At 35.4% G+C, this 17,589-nt stretch overlaps 4 protein-coding genes, 1 long non-coding RNA gene and 1 pseudogene across 5 annotated transcripts; 2 read left to right on the top strand and 4 right to left on the bottom strand.

The window, feature by feature from the left end:
* Positions 1 to 501: 501 nt before the first annotated feature.
* LOC139784308 (uncharacterized) lies at positions 502 to 2,338 on the top strand. The gene is made up of 3 exons (XR_011721536.1): positions 502 to 1,879; positions 1,999 to 2,157; positions 2,240 to 2,338. It is a non-coding gene; the product is annotated as an uncharacterized lncRNA (long non-coding RNA).
* A 2,930-nt stretch (positions 2,339 to 5,268) lies between these two features.
* On the bottom strand, positions 5,269 to 6,648 carry LOC139784310 (uncharacterized). Its single transcript, XM_071723470.1, has one exon. The coding sequence runs from the start codon at positions 6,646 to 6,648 to the stop codon at positions 5,269 to 5,271; it is 1,380 nt and encodes a 459-aa protein (XP_071579571.1).
* LOC139784304 (uncharacterized) lies at positions 6,645 to 7,212 on the bottom strand. The gene has a single exon (XM_071723467.1). It carries the CDS (start codon positions 7,210 to 7,212, stop codon positions 6,733 to 6,735), a length of 480 nt encoding a protein of 159 aa, XP_071579568.1. The 3' UTR covers positions 6,645 to 6,732.
* A 1,488-nt stretch (positions 7,213 to 8,700) lies between these two features.
* LOC139784299 (uncharacterized) lies at positions 8,701 to 9,334 on the bottom strand. Its single transcript, XM_071723462.1, has 2 exons — positions 9,267 to 9,334; positions 8,701 to 9,220 (listed from the first exon to the last, which is right to left on the bottom strand). Exons 1-2 carry the CDS (start codon positions 9,332 to 9,334, stop codon positions 8,701 to 8,703), a joined length of 588 nt encoding a protein of 195 aa, XP_071579563.1.
* A 990-nt stretch (positions 9,335 to 10,324) lies between these two features.
* Positions 10,325 to 13,293, top strand: LOC139784306 (uncharacterized). The gene is made up of 3 exons (XM_071723468.1): positions 10,325 to 11,221; positions 11,309 to 11,408; positions 12,684 to 13,293. Exons 1-3 carry the CDS (start codon positions 10,503 to 10,505, stop codon positions 13,140 to 13,142), a joined length of 1,278 nt encoding a protein of 425 aa, XP_071579569.1. The 5' UTR covers positions 10,325 to 10,502; the 3' UTR covers positions 13,143 to 13,293.
* Positions 13,294 to 13,329: 36 nt separating this feature from the next.
* LOC139784305 (uncharacterized) lies at positions 13,330 to 16,477 on the bottom strand (annotated as a pseudogene).
* Positions 16,478 to 17,589: the final 1,112 nt, after the last annotated feature.

The following is a 17,589-nucleotide window of genomic DNA, read 5'->3' on the forward strand; positions in this document are numbered from 1 at the left end:
CATCTCAAAATGTATCATGATATAAATTTTCATGGAAATTGAACGCAGTTTGTAATTTTTAAAGAACGAAATAGTTATTTTTTAGCATTTCACGGATAATTTGGCCGCCATATTGGTTTTGGGCAAACTAAAAATTCATTTTTTTCATGGATTCAATGCTAACTACTAAATAAACCCATTAACACACTGTTTTATAACTTCCAAGTAACGATTTCATCAGTCGTACTTCGTTTCCCCCAGACTTCGGCCACCATATTGGGGTCCACCATGTTGATTTTTGAAAAGGCCACAGCTCAAATAAAACTACATATGTGTAGCTATAAAATGAGCCCCGAATGAATTTTTTAGGTGACCCCAATTTTTGGACAGGGGGGGTGTCTGATTTCACGGAGAATGCCCCATATATATATATATATATATATATATATATTTAAATATTTGATATTGCGTTGATATTATATATTTAAATGTATATATATATATATATATATATATATATATATATATATGGGACAATCCACGTCACTTTTACCCCCCATCTGTCCAAAATTGGTATGGACGGATTTTAATGACTAAGGGCGGAAAATGTTCGTCTTGAAAAGAGCTTTCGAAAGGCGTGTGGCATATATGCGCAATTCAATATGGCGTCATAGTTATGGCTGCTTAAAGGGATAAATTCAAAATTTCAGATCCAACATGGGCAGATAAAACGGTGAAAAGTAACTAAATTCATGTGAAACTCAGTATTTGGGGGATTTTGGGGTCGCTGATTACGAATCTGAACGTAAAATTGTGAAATTCAAAATGGCGGATGCAAATATGAGAAACGGACGAAAATTCCAGTAAATGATCTGAAAACTCTTACTGGAGGGTTTTTTGGGTCGCTGATCACGAATTTGTAGCTAATTTGTTAAAAAACAACAGAAAAACCGTGTTAATTAAAATTCTACTCTAGGAGATGAATTTCTACCACGTCCACGCCGTCATCTCTGGGTAACGCTAAGAGTAGAATTTCAATTAACACGGTTTTTCTGTTGTTTTTTAACAAATTAGCTACAAATTCGTGATCAGCGACCCAAAAAACCCTCCAGGTAGAGTTTTCAGATCATTTACTGGAATTTTCGTCCGTTTCTCATATTTGCATCCGCCATTTTGAATTTCACAATTTTACGTTCAGATTCGTAATCAGCGACCCCAAAATCCCCCAAATACTGAGTTTCACGTGAATTTAGTTACTTTTCACCGTTTTATCTGCCCATGTTGGATCTGAAATTTTGAATTTATCCCTTTAAGCAGCCATAACTATGACGCCATGTTGAATTGCGCATATATGCCACACGCCTTTCGAAAGCTCTTTTCAAGACGAACATTTTCCGCCCTTAGTCATTAAAATCCGTCCATACCAATTTTGGACAGATGGGGGGTAAAAGTGACGTGGATTGTCCCATATATACATGTGATTTCTGCCCAGTGCTCTGAATGTTATGTGATTTTCGCCCAGTGCTCTGAATGTCATCTAGTCATACATATCATGCTTTGATACAAGGAACGTGAAAAAGAGCAGGAAAAGAAAAGAACAAACAGAAGAGACAGATTCAAGCTTTGTCTTTTAATCTGGACGAAGACAATGCCGAAAAATCCCCGCAGTCAGAAAATGAGCAATCTGATGGCCTCGCGATTAAGAAGATTAAGAAAAATCCAGATGTAGATACAAGTTTCTTGCCAGATAGGGAAAGGGAGGAGGAGGAAAATAAACTTAAGGAAGAATTGAGGCAAGAATGGGCTGGAAAGCAGAACGCGTTGAAGGAAGAAGAAATTGAGATCACATTCAGTTATTGGGATAGATCTGGCTATCGTCGGAGTGTTATAATGAAGAAAGGTAAATGTCTCAGTGATTTAGAGAATTTTTAAGTTATTAAAATACTCCAGTGTCACTTTTGGAGTAACATTGGCGTGATATATAATGTTCTACTGCATAAATTAAATTTTCACATACAGGTAATTCTATCTATCAGCTTCTTCAGAGATGTTTAGAAGTTCTGAAGCGTGAATTCAGCGAGCTTAAAACAGTAATGGTAGATCAGTTAATGTATGTCAAGGAGGATCTTTCTTATATTACCGCACCATTATACGTTTTACGATTTTATTGTAACTAAGGTAAAGATACTAAGTGATAAAACTTATGAAGCAATATCACAATGTTGGCATGTTATTTTAATGTATGTAATATTGCGATTAGGCACGAGGAAAAAGCGAACCTCTGTTCACATTTGACGTTCACGATGATATTCGTGTTATGCACGATGCTTTTGTCGAAACCGAGGAATCACATGCCGGAAAAATTTTACTTAGGTATTTATCATTAAAAGAATACTTTGTATAATTCTCTTTTATGTTATTTCTCATTAGATCATGGTACGAGAGGAACAAACACATTTTTCCAGCGAGTAGATGGGAACCTTTTGATCCAACGAAAAGTTATGACAAGTATACAGTGTCGGATAAAAATAGGAAGAAAGATAAAATCTGATAAACTTAGATTCAACGAATTGTCCAATTTCGTTTAAAGGATTCAGATTCAAAGGACTGTAATTTAGTAGAGCTACATAATCGAGTAAATAAATTAAATATTATCACATAACTAAATGAATTTAATATACGATTAAATTATACATTTTCCAATGTTAACGTTGACATTGGAAAATGTATAATTTAATCGTATATTAAATTCATTTATAATCGTTAATTAACATACAAATTTAGCATAATAATTAGCGTATATTAACATTTTATTTTTTAGTTTATATTGACTTATTGTTAATTATAATTATTTATTGCATATACCCGGATAATATTTTACACTTATGCTTTCAAAATTTTCTGCCAGCGTTAGAATAACCATCTTTACGAAACATGTATCTATTTTATTTCATCTGATTTTTGTCCGTAAAAATATTTTATTTGTAAGTATTTGTATTATTTCATAACCCACTTTATAATAAAAAAATAAAAAAATACTACTTCTAAGGCGCATTGGACAAAACGCTTTTACGTGACGTATGTACTTACCATACAGATTCACCAAAAAAAAGGAGATCCAAATCGGTGGGTAGTCAGCTGCGACCTCCCCTTGTGAGTCTGAGCAGGTAGACGACACTGAAGAAGCTGATTTCGAGAGTGATGAGCAATCAGATGAAGAAAATAACAGCGACATTGATTATTAATTGTTTATTTGAAAAAAGTGTATTATGTCATACTTTAATTATACTTTTTATAAAAATTTTTTTTTAATTTTTTGTTTCTTCATTTGTAGTTTTGTAATTTACAATTTGATCTTAAGTTTATTTATATTATAATAAAATTTTTAATTAATTAATTAAATAACGTAAAAAATAACAATTTCAATCGTGATTTAGTTAAAAATCTTTCAATCATTTTATTAAATACAAATGGAATTTAATTATAAGCAAATCACTACGCGCTTGGAGCAGCCGCGCGCGCTTGATCTTCGCACTTCAAACGACTGCTGACTGCGTCAGTCCCATTAAACTGAAGTCTGACCGTTTTCTTCCTTCATTATACGCAATAATTTAATAGTTTCTAAATTTTCAGCTATTTCGAAACAGTTTTACTGACCTAATTATTGCGACCACTTATGCGAGGTGCTGACTCGCTGCGTCCCATAACTGTGCGGTCTGACCACTTTCTAACGGTTTTTTATATTATTTATTAGTTTCTCACAAAATTTGAGCCATTACAAAACACTTATCGCACTTAATAATTTGACCTATTTCAAAGCGCGCCGGCGCCAAGTGTCCCAGTACCTGACCTTGCGAGTGGGTGCTGACTCATGTACACCCGCAATATAACGTTATGTGAAAAAATCAGCCATTACAAAACTCTTGCAGTTTTTTAACGCCAGCTCTCGGGCTATAACATCGTTGCGCAATATTCAAAGTGAGGCGCTATGATAGACTTATACACAGTACATCGAGTGTACACCGATATATCATTTCCTATTCTATTCAGAAAACTCATTTTTTTCCCTATTTTCTTTAACATATAATCACAGTGATTCTCCCAACGGAGTTTACTATCGATCATTACACCCAGATGTTTCGTTATTTCGACACGCTCAATTATAGTTCCATCCAAACTTTTTACTATTATGTCTGTTTTTATTTCTTTCCTTATACTTCTAACTATCATATATTTGGTTTTATCTGCATTCATTTTTAACATATTCACATTCATCCATTCTTCAAGTATACCGAGCACCATATTTAGTTTTATTTCTAATTCCTCACAACTTTCACCTGTTACACTTGCGGTCGTGTCATCTGCAAATAATCTAAATATACTTCCCTCCGGACAGACTTTAACTATATCATTTATATACAAAATAAACAATAGAGGTCCTAATATGGATCCCTGTGGCACGCCATATATTGTCTCAATTATTTTAGAACATATATCATTGAATCTAACTTGCTGCTTTCTATTACTTAAATACGATATTATCCATTCCAATACCACTCCTCTTATTCCATACTGATATAATTTTTCCACTAATCTTACCCTATCTATTGTCTCAAACGCTCTTCTGAGATCCAGGAATAACACCCCCACCATTTTTTTCTCCTCAATTATCAACTTCCATTCCTCGATAAAACTTTGAATTGCTGTCTCACACGACTGCTGTTTCCTAAATCCCGATTGGTATTCGGTTATTATTTCATTGTCTTCTAGAAATTTTTCCAACTGTTTTTTTTACAACTAACTCTAATACTTTTTCATATATCGGTAACATATTAATCGGTCTATACTCGCTCGCTTTTTTTGGTTTGTTTACCTTTGGTATCGGTATTATCGTGGATGTTTTCCATCCTTCTGGAAATTTACCTACTGGAAATTTACAGTACGAGAGGAACCGCAGGTTCGGACATTTGGTTCACGCACTCGGTCGAGCGGCCGGTGGTGCGAAGCTACCATCCGTGGGATTATGCCTGAACGCCTTTAAGGCCGTATCCTCTCTAGTCAAAGGTGGCAATGATATCTCTAGGAGTCTCGTGAGTCGAAAGGCTCAAAACAATGTGACACACTACTAGGCGGCCGGTCCTCGCGGGCCGGTCGTCGCACGAGCCCGGTTTGCCGTACGGCGCCTCTGCCCGTCGTCGGGATCTCACCGCTTACGACGGCACGGCGTCTAACGGTCGAACATGAGTTTCGCGAGTTCGATGTCGAGACTCGGAATCGTCTGTAGACGACTTAGGTCCTAAGCGAATCATTTATTACCCCAACAAACTCATCTTTTATCACAGGTAGCACCATTTTCAGTATATTACTATTTATCCCTTCCTCTGTTCCGTTATTTTGTGGTAGTTCCCTAACAATTTGTTCCAGGTCTCTTGCGCTAATTGACTCAAAATTTTCCATAATCCCCTTATTCTCAATTACATAAATAGGTCTCCTACCTGTGCCTTTTATCCCTTTATTACTTATAGATTGCACAATGTTACTAATACTTTTTACATAATATGTATTAAATTTATCAGCTATATTGCATTCTTCCATGTCTTCTAATATTTCAAAATCTACATTATCGATGTTCTCTGAACCCCTTTGCTCACCCTTAATTAATTCTTTCAAAGTTTTCCACATCTTTGTAGGATCCCTCCTATTGTTATCTACCATATTCTCATAATATTCCTTCTTTTTTGCCCTGATAAGTTTTACTACTGCATTTCGTTCATTCTTGAAATATTCCCAGTCCTGCTCCTTACCTGTGCTTATTGCTCTACTGTGAGCCTCATCCCTTCTATCTGCTGCCATTCTAATTTTATCTGAATACCACTTTTTCCCTTCCCATACTTTCGGAATCTTGAACTTTTTCTTAGGTGCTACAGTATCCAATACACTTACTATACTATTAACAAATCTCTCCGCCCTTATACTTATATCCAGCCCTTGACCTTGCTCAGTTCTTTCTTCCATTATTCTAAGAAATTCATCTACATTAAATTTACTATAGTCCCTGCCTCTAAATTCTTTATATTTATTTCCCTTTTTATTCATATTAAATTCTACTTTTAGCCATGCATGGTCCGTTATTTTAGGTTTCTCATTCACTTGTACCTTTATTTCCTTATTCGAAAAAATTAAATCTATCCTCGTTCGACTATCTTTTGTAACTCGCGTTGGACAATCAACATACTGCCTCATCCCTAAGCTTTGCATTACCGTTAATAATTTCTTTGTGTAAAATGAATCTACCATTATATCTATATTAAAGTCCCCTATCACTATACAGTCGTACTTTATTATTAAATCTTCGACCGTATCTTCCAGAAATCTCACGAAATCTCCATTTGACGCACTCGGCGAATGATACACTACTGCTATTATACCTTTAAACAAATTCTCTCTCAATTCTACCACCACGCACCAACAGTTTGACACTATCTTTTTCTTATCAACTATCCTAAATTTAATATCCTCCCTAACATATAACAGTACTCCTCCTGTATTTCTATTTTCAGCATCACATCTAACTATACTGTACCCCGGTACATTGACCTCACTATCCTCAATTTCTACAGTCAATCTAGTCTCGGATAATGCTAGAATTGCAGGATTCACCCTCTTCATAATCTGATGTTGAATTTCATCCTTATGCGCCAAAAAGCTTTGTGCATTCGTATACCAGAGTAATTCCGCTTCTTCCTGTGGTTGCTATTTTGCATCTTCCCAGCCGGCTCTTTTTTTCTCCTCCAGTACTTTCTTAAATGTCGGACATTCCGAATTCAGCGCCTCGTGTTCAACATTTATCTTCAAGTTGTATGTCTGATTCTTGTAGGTACAATTTACACACCTCTTCTTTGCCGTCGTGCATTCATTCGCCTTATGATTTCCTGCACATTTATAGCATGTTTCCTGTCTCGTGCAATTCTTGGCAATATGATAATAGCCCCAGCATTTAAAACATCTTTTAACACTAATGTAATTAAATATAGGACACTTTCGCCATCCTAAATTTATCTTTCCTCTGTTTATTAGTGATTTATGAGTGCTTTCATCCACTTCAATTATTACGGATCCTTGCTCAATATCCCTATTTTTTCCTCTTAAAATTTTCTTTACTAAGTGCATACAGCATTCCTCGCCAATTCTATTCTGCTTCTTGATTGTATCTAACAATTCATCATCCTCCATTTTCATTTCCTCTCCACCAACATTAATTATTTTAGGTAAATTTGAAGAATAGTGGCCTCCTCACCGATTTCGTTGAACTTAGGCTTAATCGACGCGTTTTTGCACAAAACGACCGAATCTGGCAGAAAAAAGTGTCGCTCTGCCCCGCGAAGCGAGATATTAACAGTTAAAGTTGACGACTATCAGGTTATGAGACCTGTCATACCGACGAGATGTAGCGACTACGAACATGCCCTGTGGCCATATGCGCATGCTCAGTGGCCGCACGCGCATGCAAGAGGTCACGTGACAACTGTTTGGTTGGTAAGTCAGAAGTGTAACATAATTCGAAATGATATTCTTTCGGCATATAGATTAGTGACGCGCTTTAAAAGTATTTAAGTGTTTAAAGCGCGTCAACTAACCTATGTAGGTTAGTAACGCGCTTTAAAAGTATTTAACTGTTTAATGATTTTCGTTAAAGCAGGGCACACACACACGTGTGTATTTCCTGCTTTATAGAAGTTGTGATTTTCGTTAAAGCAGGTCACACACACACGTGTGTATGTCCTGCTTTATAGAAGTTGTGATTTTCGTTAAAGCAGGGCACACACACACACACACACACACACACACACACACACACACACACACACACACACACACACACACACACACACACGCGTGTGTATGCCCTGCTTTATAGAAGTTGTGATTTTCATTAAAGCAGGGCACACACACGTGTGTATGCTCTGCTTTATAGAAGTTGTGATTTTCGTTAAAGCAGGGCACACACACGTGTGTATGCCCTGCTTTATAGAAGTTGTGATTTTCGTTAAAGCAGGTCACACACACACGTGTGTATGTCCTGCTTTATAGAAGTTGTGATTTTCGTTAAAGCAGGGCACACACACACACACACACACACACACACACACACACACACACACACACACACACGTGTGTATGCCCTGCTTTATAAAAGTTGTGATTTTCATTAAAGCAGGGCACACACACGTGTGTATGCCCTGCTTTATAGAAGTTGTGATTTTCGTTAAAGCACACATGTGTGTGCCCTGCTGTGATTTTCGTTAAAGCACACATGTGTGTGTGCCCTGCTTTAATGAAAATCACAACTTCTATAAAGCAGAGCATACACACGTGTGTGTGCCCTGCTTTAATGAAAATCACAACTTCTATAAAGCAGGGCATACACACGTGTGTGTGTGTGTGTGTGTGTGTGTGTGTGTGTGTGTGTGTGTGTGCCCTGCTTTAACGAAAATCACAACTTCTATAAAGCAGGTCATACACACGTGTGTGTGTGTGTGTGTGTGTGTGTGTGTGTATGACAGGTCTCATAACCTGATAGTCGTCAACTTTAACTGTTAATATCTCGCTTCGCGGGGCAGAGCGACACTTTTTTCTGCCAGATTCGGTCGTTTTGTGCAAAAACGCGTCAATTAAGCCTAAGTTCAACGAAATCGGTGAGGAGGCCACTATTCTTCAGATTTACCTTATTTTAATCTTAGGTTTCCTCTTCTGTGGCTCAGAGACCTTGACCTCCTCACCCATTGCCGCTTGTACCGTCGCCTTTAGCTTTTCCTTCTCTTCTTCCGTCTCACATCCTAAGATCACTGTCTCTTTACCTCTCTTTCTTAATTTGGTAATTCCTATTTCCACCTTGGTTATATCAATTTTATCTTTAATTGTTTTTTTCGTAATTTTACTCTCTTGTTGTACTTTTGGTTTTATAATCAAGATATTTTCTTCTTTCCTTTCTTTAATTACATCGCTATATTTTCTTGTCGCTCCACCTGATGGTCCATATGCTCCTTGAGTTAACATTTTTCTTAATTCTTCTATTTCCTGTTTAATGCCTCCCATCTCCTCACGGACTATTTCTTTTATCATTGACTTGATCTCCTTTCTACATGCTGTCTCATCTTTTAATTCTTTCACTGTTCTTACAAGCCAATCTATTTTTCTATCAATATCCCCTGCTCCACTCGCGGCTGCTACTTTATTCCCGCTGCTTGTTGCCTCGATAAGAATTACAACATGGCACGTAACCTCACTAAACTTCGTTGGTCACGTGGGCACCATAAGCCGCGTTTATAGTATTAATGGCGAGTTTACACAACATACAGATTTCGAGATAACTGCAATGACGACTTCGCCCCGGTGCCGACTTCGCCCCGGTCTCCCCTACTATAATTTTGGCTAAATAATTATGGCTAAATATGGACAACGATAAAAATAATTTAGGGAAGAATGCAACGAGAGTAACAATAAATTATTATCAGCGTGTGTGTATGTGCGAGCGAGTGATACGGGCAGTGACGGCGAGTGATGCGGCTTATAATTAGGTTTAGGATAAGTTTAGATTTTTAAGGCGTGTGTTGAATATTGTGAAAGCGATTAGAATTAAATGTAGGATACGTTTACGTTGGTAAGGCGTGCGTGCGATTATGCGAACTAGGTTTAAGAAGGTTTCTTTAGTATATAAGTGTCATTGTAAATAAAACTATTGTAATTTTAATTTGTAATGTAATTCGACTTAGTACTTTATTATATTTCAAGGTCTATACAAGAAAAATGTAATAATTTTAATAAAATATGTTCATTTTGTAGTGTTATATCTCTGTCTGTAATTGTTTGTAATTAAATCTTTTATTTTATTAAAAATACATATATGTTTGTAAACTTTGTATTATTTAAGTATTTCCTTGTTGGATTTAAAAATAATTAGTTTTATAAAATTGTTATCATATCCACTAAAAAATACATATGTAAACTTTGTATTTAAATATTTTGTATTCCCTTATTAAATTTAAATAAAAATTTTTAATTTTATAAAATTGTTATCATACATTCTTTTTCCAATTGACACAATGTAAAGATTTTTCAAAGTAGTACAACAATTATTTTTTGAGGCATCAAATAATTGTATTATTTGTATTATTTGAGATATCAATCTTTCAATTTCTTTAATTTTTTACGGTTATCTATTTTTCGTCGGCTGAAGAAGACACTGTGTGTTCGAAACGTCCAGTCATTTATATGTATGTATTATGAGATAGAATGAACTTATAATTTGACCGAGTAAGTTTCCACCGAGCGTTCGAACCGGGTCAGAGTCGGGTTAGAGTCGGGTCAGAGTTGGGTTGGCTTGCCTGTTTCCACCGAACCAGTGTTACACCAGAGTTGCACCAGGGTTGCGGCAAGGTTGAACGTTACCAACTGTGCAAAATGTCAACAGTAGCTTGACATATTGAAGGTTATGTAACTATCAGAACATATTAAAAAATATTATGGATCCGAGAGCCATAATTTTAGTTGCACAGTACCAAAGTAATATGCATAAATTATTTCTCATATTACAAAATCGTCGACGAAGATTAGCACAAAAGTTATGGCATACAATGTTTATAATTATGAATACATATTTGCTTGCATTTGGACAAATAATTGCAATGCAAAGTTGTAGACGATCTCCGCGAATCTGGATGAAAGCCAGAAGTTCTGACTTTTGGGAAAGAATAGTATTGACAGAATATTTAGATGAAGACTGGCTTGAAACCTTCAGGATGGAAAAATCTGTATTTGATTACATATGTGACAAACTACACAATAGATTACAACCCGCGATACCATTCTTGGTAGCTAGAGTGCCAATTTCTGTTCAAAAGGCAATTGCAGTCACCATATTCTACCTGGCAAGCTGCTGTGAATACAGAGTTGTTGGTCACTTGTTTGGAATTCACAAGACATCAGTATGGAGATGCGTCCACAAAGTTGTCAAAGCAATAAATGACATACTACAACCATTGTGGATCAAGATGCCTAATGAATTTGAATGTACGATGATTGCTCAGATGTATGAGGAACGTACACATATCCCACAACTTATTGGAGCTATTGATGGCACTCACATTTCCGTGTTACCACCTGCAGATGGGTATAGAGACTACATCAATCGAAAGGGATGGCCGTCAATAGTATTGCAAGGAGTAGTTGATCATACACAAAGGTATGTACATATAATAAAGTTATGCATATAAAAGTTTATAATGATATATTTTACGTACAACTTAACGTTTTGAATAATTAATGTTAGATTTAGAAATATTAATTGCCAAGCACCTGGGTCGGCACACGATACAGCAGTCTTTAAAGAGTCAAATTTGTTTCGACACTACAAACATTTAATACCGCAGGTAAGATAACCAATCTTATTAATCTTATTATTTAAATAAAATCATTGAATTCCTGACTTGCAATAACGGATACAAATAATTAGTCCAGATAACTAATTACTCAAACAAATTAGCAATATTGGAGTAAGATTCAACAATTGCTGTAGTTAGAACTAGATTAATATTATAGAGAAATTATTGTTACAGATTATTCAAATTTAAGGTAGTCGTCTCGCTACGTGCTAGTCATGTGACTGTTTGTAGGTTTTCACGTTCAGAAATATATTTCAGGCAATTTTTGCCAAGGGAAAAATAATTTTATGAATTATGGTGTAAAATTTCATACGTGACAAAGTATGTTACTTTTTCCAAATTCTGTAATTTTTCTTATTTGACTCCGTTTTGATCAGCTGATCATGCGAGTCGTCGAGAAAGGTTACAAGTGAGAAAAATACTTGGCAACGTCGCATTTTACGTCAATTACTGAGAAAGGGTTTCAAAACGTATGACAGGGGAGTCAATCACTATCCAATTCGGCTAAGAAAGACGAGCCCCATAACCTGCAACTACAGTGATTAGCCAGCGGCGTTGCCAAGTCTTCCCAACCTAACCTCGACCAAAAAATGTCTGCTCGATTACCGCATTTTCACTAAAATAAACTAAAAAATTAGCAGCGAAATCTCCGGTAAACTATATATTTTATGGTTGCATCGGATTCTTCGAAATCTAATGTACAAAAAGCAATGTTTTTTCTCACTTTATCTAATCGAAAAATGCGAAAATATGTGATTGAAACCGTGATAGAGCCTTCTTTTTCTGGCCGTCTGTATGAAGTAATGCAAAATTTGTGATTTTTGAGATCGATTTTCTAGAGTAAATAGTCGGTAAGGAGCCACAGAAAAAATCGACTGCAAAGCTGATCATATAATTTGATATAAAATCCGAAATCGAAAACTTTATCTAATACATGCCCTGACGAGACGACTACCTTAAATCAACGTATTAATATAAATTTATAATTGAGGTTGCGTTCCGATATTCAGTGCCAGTATTGAAAATGTATAGTGTATGTGACATTCAGTACTGGCAGTAAATATCGGAACGCAACCCGTAATAAAGCCCGTATCAGACTACGGATTGGGATTGAGATTGGATTGAAATTTAATCAATCAGAATAAAGAAAAGTAATCTCAAGTTTAGTAAACTTTACTCTGATTGGTAAAATTTCAATCTAATCTCAATTCCAATCCATAGTCTGATACGGGCTTAATAATATTCCTTGCATAAAACTTTTAGAAAACAGTGACACTAAATGGTGCTGCAATACCTTTTATGATAATGGGAGATCCAGCATATCCTCTGCTCCCATGGCTGCTGAAAGGATATACCAAATGTAGACGTCTTACGCCAGAAGAAGAATCATTCAATGTTTATTTAAGCACTGGACGTGTGGACATAGAAATAGCATTTGGACGCTTAAAAGCGCGGTGGCGTCGCATTTTAAAGAGGATTGACGTCCATTATTCTTTAGCGCCCCAAGTCGTAGCTGCCTGCTGTGTGCTTTACAACATTGTGGAATCTCACAAACAAGAATTCAGACATACATGGATGAGAGATATCGATGAATCTGATGTACTGTTTCCACAACCAGAAGGAACAAGATCACGTGAATATGATGATTTGGATGCATCGAACATTAGAAATGTCCTCATGAATCACTTATCACAATTTCCATTACGGAGATCATTTTGCTGATATACAGGGCAAGGGTAAAGAATAGGTCAACAATATTTTTTAATTTTAATGCTCAATATGTAATTTATTTTAATATCAATATAATTTTGTATCAATATAATTGTGTATCAATATCAATATGTGTATCAATATAATTTTGTATCAATATCAATATGTTAATAACATAAGACTTATTATATATCCTTAGAACAAATCTTAAAATTACTATTAATTCTTTTGTAGAACATAAAATCTTTGGTAACTCGTATGAAACGAATAAACGAAGGTAACTCGTAAGAAACGAATAAAATGCGTAATAATAATATAAGTACAAATAATATGCACAAAACAAAAATAATCCTAGTTCTTAAAAAATATGTAATAATTCTCTTACTTTGTACTTAGCAATTGCACTTCTTTACACTGCTGATTACTTCAGTCATTTTGAGCACCATCTAAATATTTTACCTGTTTATCCTTAGAACAAATCTTAACATTACTATTAATTCTTTTGTAGAACATAAAATCTTTGGTAACTCGTATGAAACGAATAAACAAAGGTAACTCGTAAGAAACGAATAAAATGCGTAATAATAATAAGTACAAATAATATGCACAAAACAAAAATAATCCTAGTTCTTAAAAAATATGTAATAATTCTCGTACTTTGTACTTAGCAATTGCACTTCTTTACACTGCTGATTACTTCAGTCATTTTGAGCACCATCTAAATATTTTACCTGTTTATCCTTAGAACAAATCTTAACATTACTATTAATTCTTTTGTAGAACATAAAATCTTTGGTAACTCATATGAAACGAATAAACGAAAGTAACTCGTAAGAAACGAATAAAATGCGTAATAATAATAAGTACAAATAATATGCACAAAACAAAAATAATCCTAGTTCTTAAAAAATATGTAATAATTCTCGTCTTTGTACTTAGCAATTGCACTGCTTTACACTGCTGATTACTTCAGTCATTTTGAGCATCATCTAAATATTCTACCTGTTCATACTCAATGTCCGAGCTGTCTTTATCTTCTTCAAGCACAGGACGAGATAATGATTCACTTTGTCGTATAGTGGATACTTGACGTGAAGAGGATGGATTTTGGACAAGTGGCTGATGCGGTATGATATTTGGTCGGATAAAAGTTGCAGGTGGTAAATTTGTAAATTTGGGAAGCGCTTTTTCAATTTGATCTGGCTTTGGGCGAGTCTGCATTTCGCCACGGCGAAGTATAAGGATGAGCTGTATTCTTATTGTTCTGAGGTAGTACAGTTTCTGTGAACATCGGATTCATTGGTGGCATAGTTGAAATTCCAGGAAATTGCTGAACCGTTAGATAATTTGTAGGTAACGGCGAATTCAAATTTTGCAGCCCTGTGAGTAACATTTGCGTTTGCTGCAAGAAGATATAATTATATTGATTAAGCATCTCCTGATCAAGCTTGCGCTGTTCTTCGATAGTTTTTGTCAGTACATTTTTTTGCGATTCAATTATTTGTTGTGTAAAGTTTTGCATAATCTTTAGATTAGATCGTGGACCTTCGCGCCTTGGATATGTAGGTGTTTTACATATTTTACGTTTCTCAGAAGAAGCGCATAGCTTGTCAAAGCCATCAAGTTCACACGAATCTAAGGAAGGCATTGAACTGGCATTGCTGTCTTCCGATAAACAGCTGAACGTTGGTGATAATGGACTTTGTAGGACATCAGAAGATGATTTTCGGTGACTAGTTGAAGTAAATGGCGACAGGCTAGAACGACCACTAGTATGTTTCATGAAATGCCTTTTCTGTGATCCATCACGACCTTCTGAATCTTTTGATGTTACGACGGACTCAGCATTACTTGCACAATAACCAGAGGTCTCATTATCTGAAAAATACATTATTACATATAGTAGTTAGTTCTGTATCTATATTAGTTAGTAAAATATTTTTAATAATTAAAATAATATTGCAGCACCGCTATTAAATATCAACTTAAGGCCATCGCACGTAACAAAGTTTGAGTCATAATCGTAAGGCCGTAAGAAAATAGACCAATCACACTCGATTATTCTTCGAGCTCAAGGAGAATAATCGACTGTGATTGGTCTATTTTCTTACGGCCTTACGATTATGACTAAAACTTTGTTACGTGCAATGGCCTTTAAACATTCGAAAATCATACTTAGATCCGGAGGCAGTACCGTAGAATCTACACCACTTTGATTTACAATTGGTCGGTGGCCAAATATCTCACTCAGCTCTTCGAAAAAAAAACATTTTACTTTATCTTTGGTTCCTGCGCCGCTTACTGATAGAGCTTCTGTTGTAGCTTTAAATCGTTCTGTAAATAAAAAAAGCATTAAAAGTAAAGGGTAACATTCACTGCAAAAGCAACGATTACAAATTGAAGTTTATTGTCAGTTCCAAAATAAGTGTTCTAGTCATTAACAAGCTATGGTATAAAATAGATGAACGGTAAAAGGAATTCATAGTCGCATCTTATTTCAATACACGTTTATTGAAATAAGATGCGACTATGAATTCCTATTCCTTGTTCCTTATTCCTCTCATTGGGTCTGAGCCCTTACAATTACAATATTTCTTTCAATTTACATACTTTTCATCGCTTTAAATTTGTCTAAAAGTTGCGTATGTGTTTTCTGATATCCTTTGCTCTTAAAGGCTTCCTCTACTTTCTTGAATATTTCAGAAGTTCTAAACTTCTTTCCATCCATCAATGCTATCACTCGCAATTCTTTTATAATTGCTAAAAAGCACTCCGTCTCCTGGACATCCCAAGTGGCCGGCTTCTTTCTTTCTTGATTAGCAGCCATTGTAAACGAGGTATAACCTCTATTTTTACATCAAAATACATTAAACGTGAAGAGCTCAGCTGCTTATCTTTTCCTATAAGAATGATAAAGATTCAATACAAATGAATTAAATCAAAGACATGAGCAGACGTCGAAATTTATTTGCATGGGATTGAGCTGCACGTAAAACTTAGGCGGTGATACTAAAAAATTATATATTATTCAATAGTAAAGTTATCGAATAAAATATAGTATAATAATACTTGTATAAATTTCTGCTTACAGAGAAAAGTAATATCTTCTGGATAATAGTAATAAGTAAACTCGACAGTATGAAGTAAAACGTCTTCTAGAAGACTTATGTATAAACTCATTTATCAAGTTGGCAACACTACAGTAACGCTAACTCAACTCTTGTCGTTTCCATCGAACCTCCCCAGATAGCAAAATGTGTTCGTTCTGAGTACATATTGTACTCACGTTTATTAAAAACATGATGGCAAGAATAGACACAGATGCGGGCTCATATGTTGCTCAGAATGCAGACATGTGATGAAATCTATAAAAGTTTACAAAATAGTGACATAATAAACACATAAATGTTCAATGAAATACTGCATATTGTGTGCATATAAAGCTCAAGAAATGACAACAATTTTAAATATTTCATGCTTAATAAAATTATTTAAAAACATGTAAATAAATAAGTAAGACATATCCAACAATTTATCAAAAATTGCTTCGCAGACCTCTGCACTATGTGATACCAGAGGTATCACTTAAGCTGATCTGCAGCAAAGAACATTGTAATTAGGCTTCTCACAAGCTCGCCTCTTATACTAGCGCGTGGTGATTTTTGATTACGAGAAAGTGACGCGTGGTATAGCCGCGTCGCGGCAGCGTGCGGTACTAGCGCTCGCGGTAATTGTTGTAAAATTATTTCCACCAGGGTCAGCATGTGATTATCATGAGTTGGCTAAGTAACGTCAATATCTGAGCTCATATATTTCCTCATATACATGTTAACTTGTACTCATGATGTGTATCATCACAATATGATCACAAGACATACATCACATTTCGGTCAATATCAGAAGATCATGACGTGATGAAATCTGATCATCAGGCATTGCTATCTGGGTCATTTAGACCCTACCTTAAAATTTTGTTGGGTAGGGTTCAGGTTCGAGTTTGGTGTTTCCACCGCAAGAGCGCTCACCCCAACCCGATTCTGACCCGACTCTGACCCAGTACGAACCCTCGGTGGAAACTTACTCATCTACTGTTTTGCTCGATTATTGGCCTTTATTCCTATTGTATTAAGACATGCGAGCGATTCCTTTTATTTATAATTTATGGATATATATTTCGCTTCTTACTATTGGATCATATGTTATTTACAACTTCATTCAATTATATCCCAAATAGCAAAATGACGTCATAATGACGGTAAATTTTGGTCACAAAATGACCAATCAGACGTCCTAAATGACCCGAAAATGACGTCGATATGTCACATCCACACGACGTCATTTTCTAACGTCTTATTGACTTCAAAAATAAGTCCAATGTACGACATACCGGTTTCTAAAAATGTTTTTTATGAAATTAAAATGTTAAAATGTCCACTTGATAAACATTTATAAAAAAACG

This window comes from Temnothorax nylanderi, unplaced genomic scaffold (genome assembly GCF_030848795.1).
Source record: "Temnothorax nylanderi isolate EJ_2023f unplaced genomic scaffold, tnyl_v1.0 TNYL_tig0609_pilon, whole genome shotgun sequence".
In the NCBI taxonomy this organism is placed as follows: domain Eukaryota; kingdom Metazoa; phylum Arthropoda; class Insecta; order Hymenoptera; family Formicidae; genus Temnothorax; species Temnothorax nylanderi.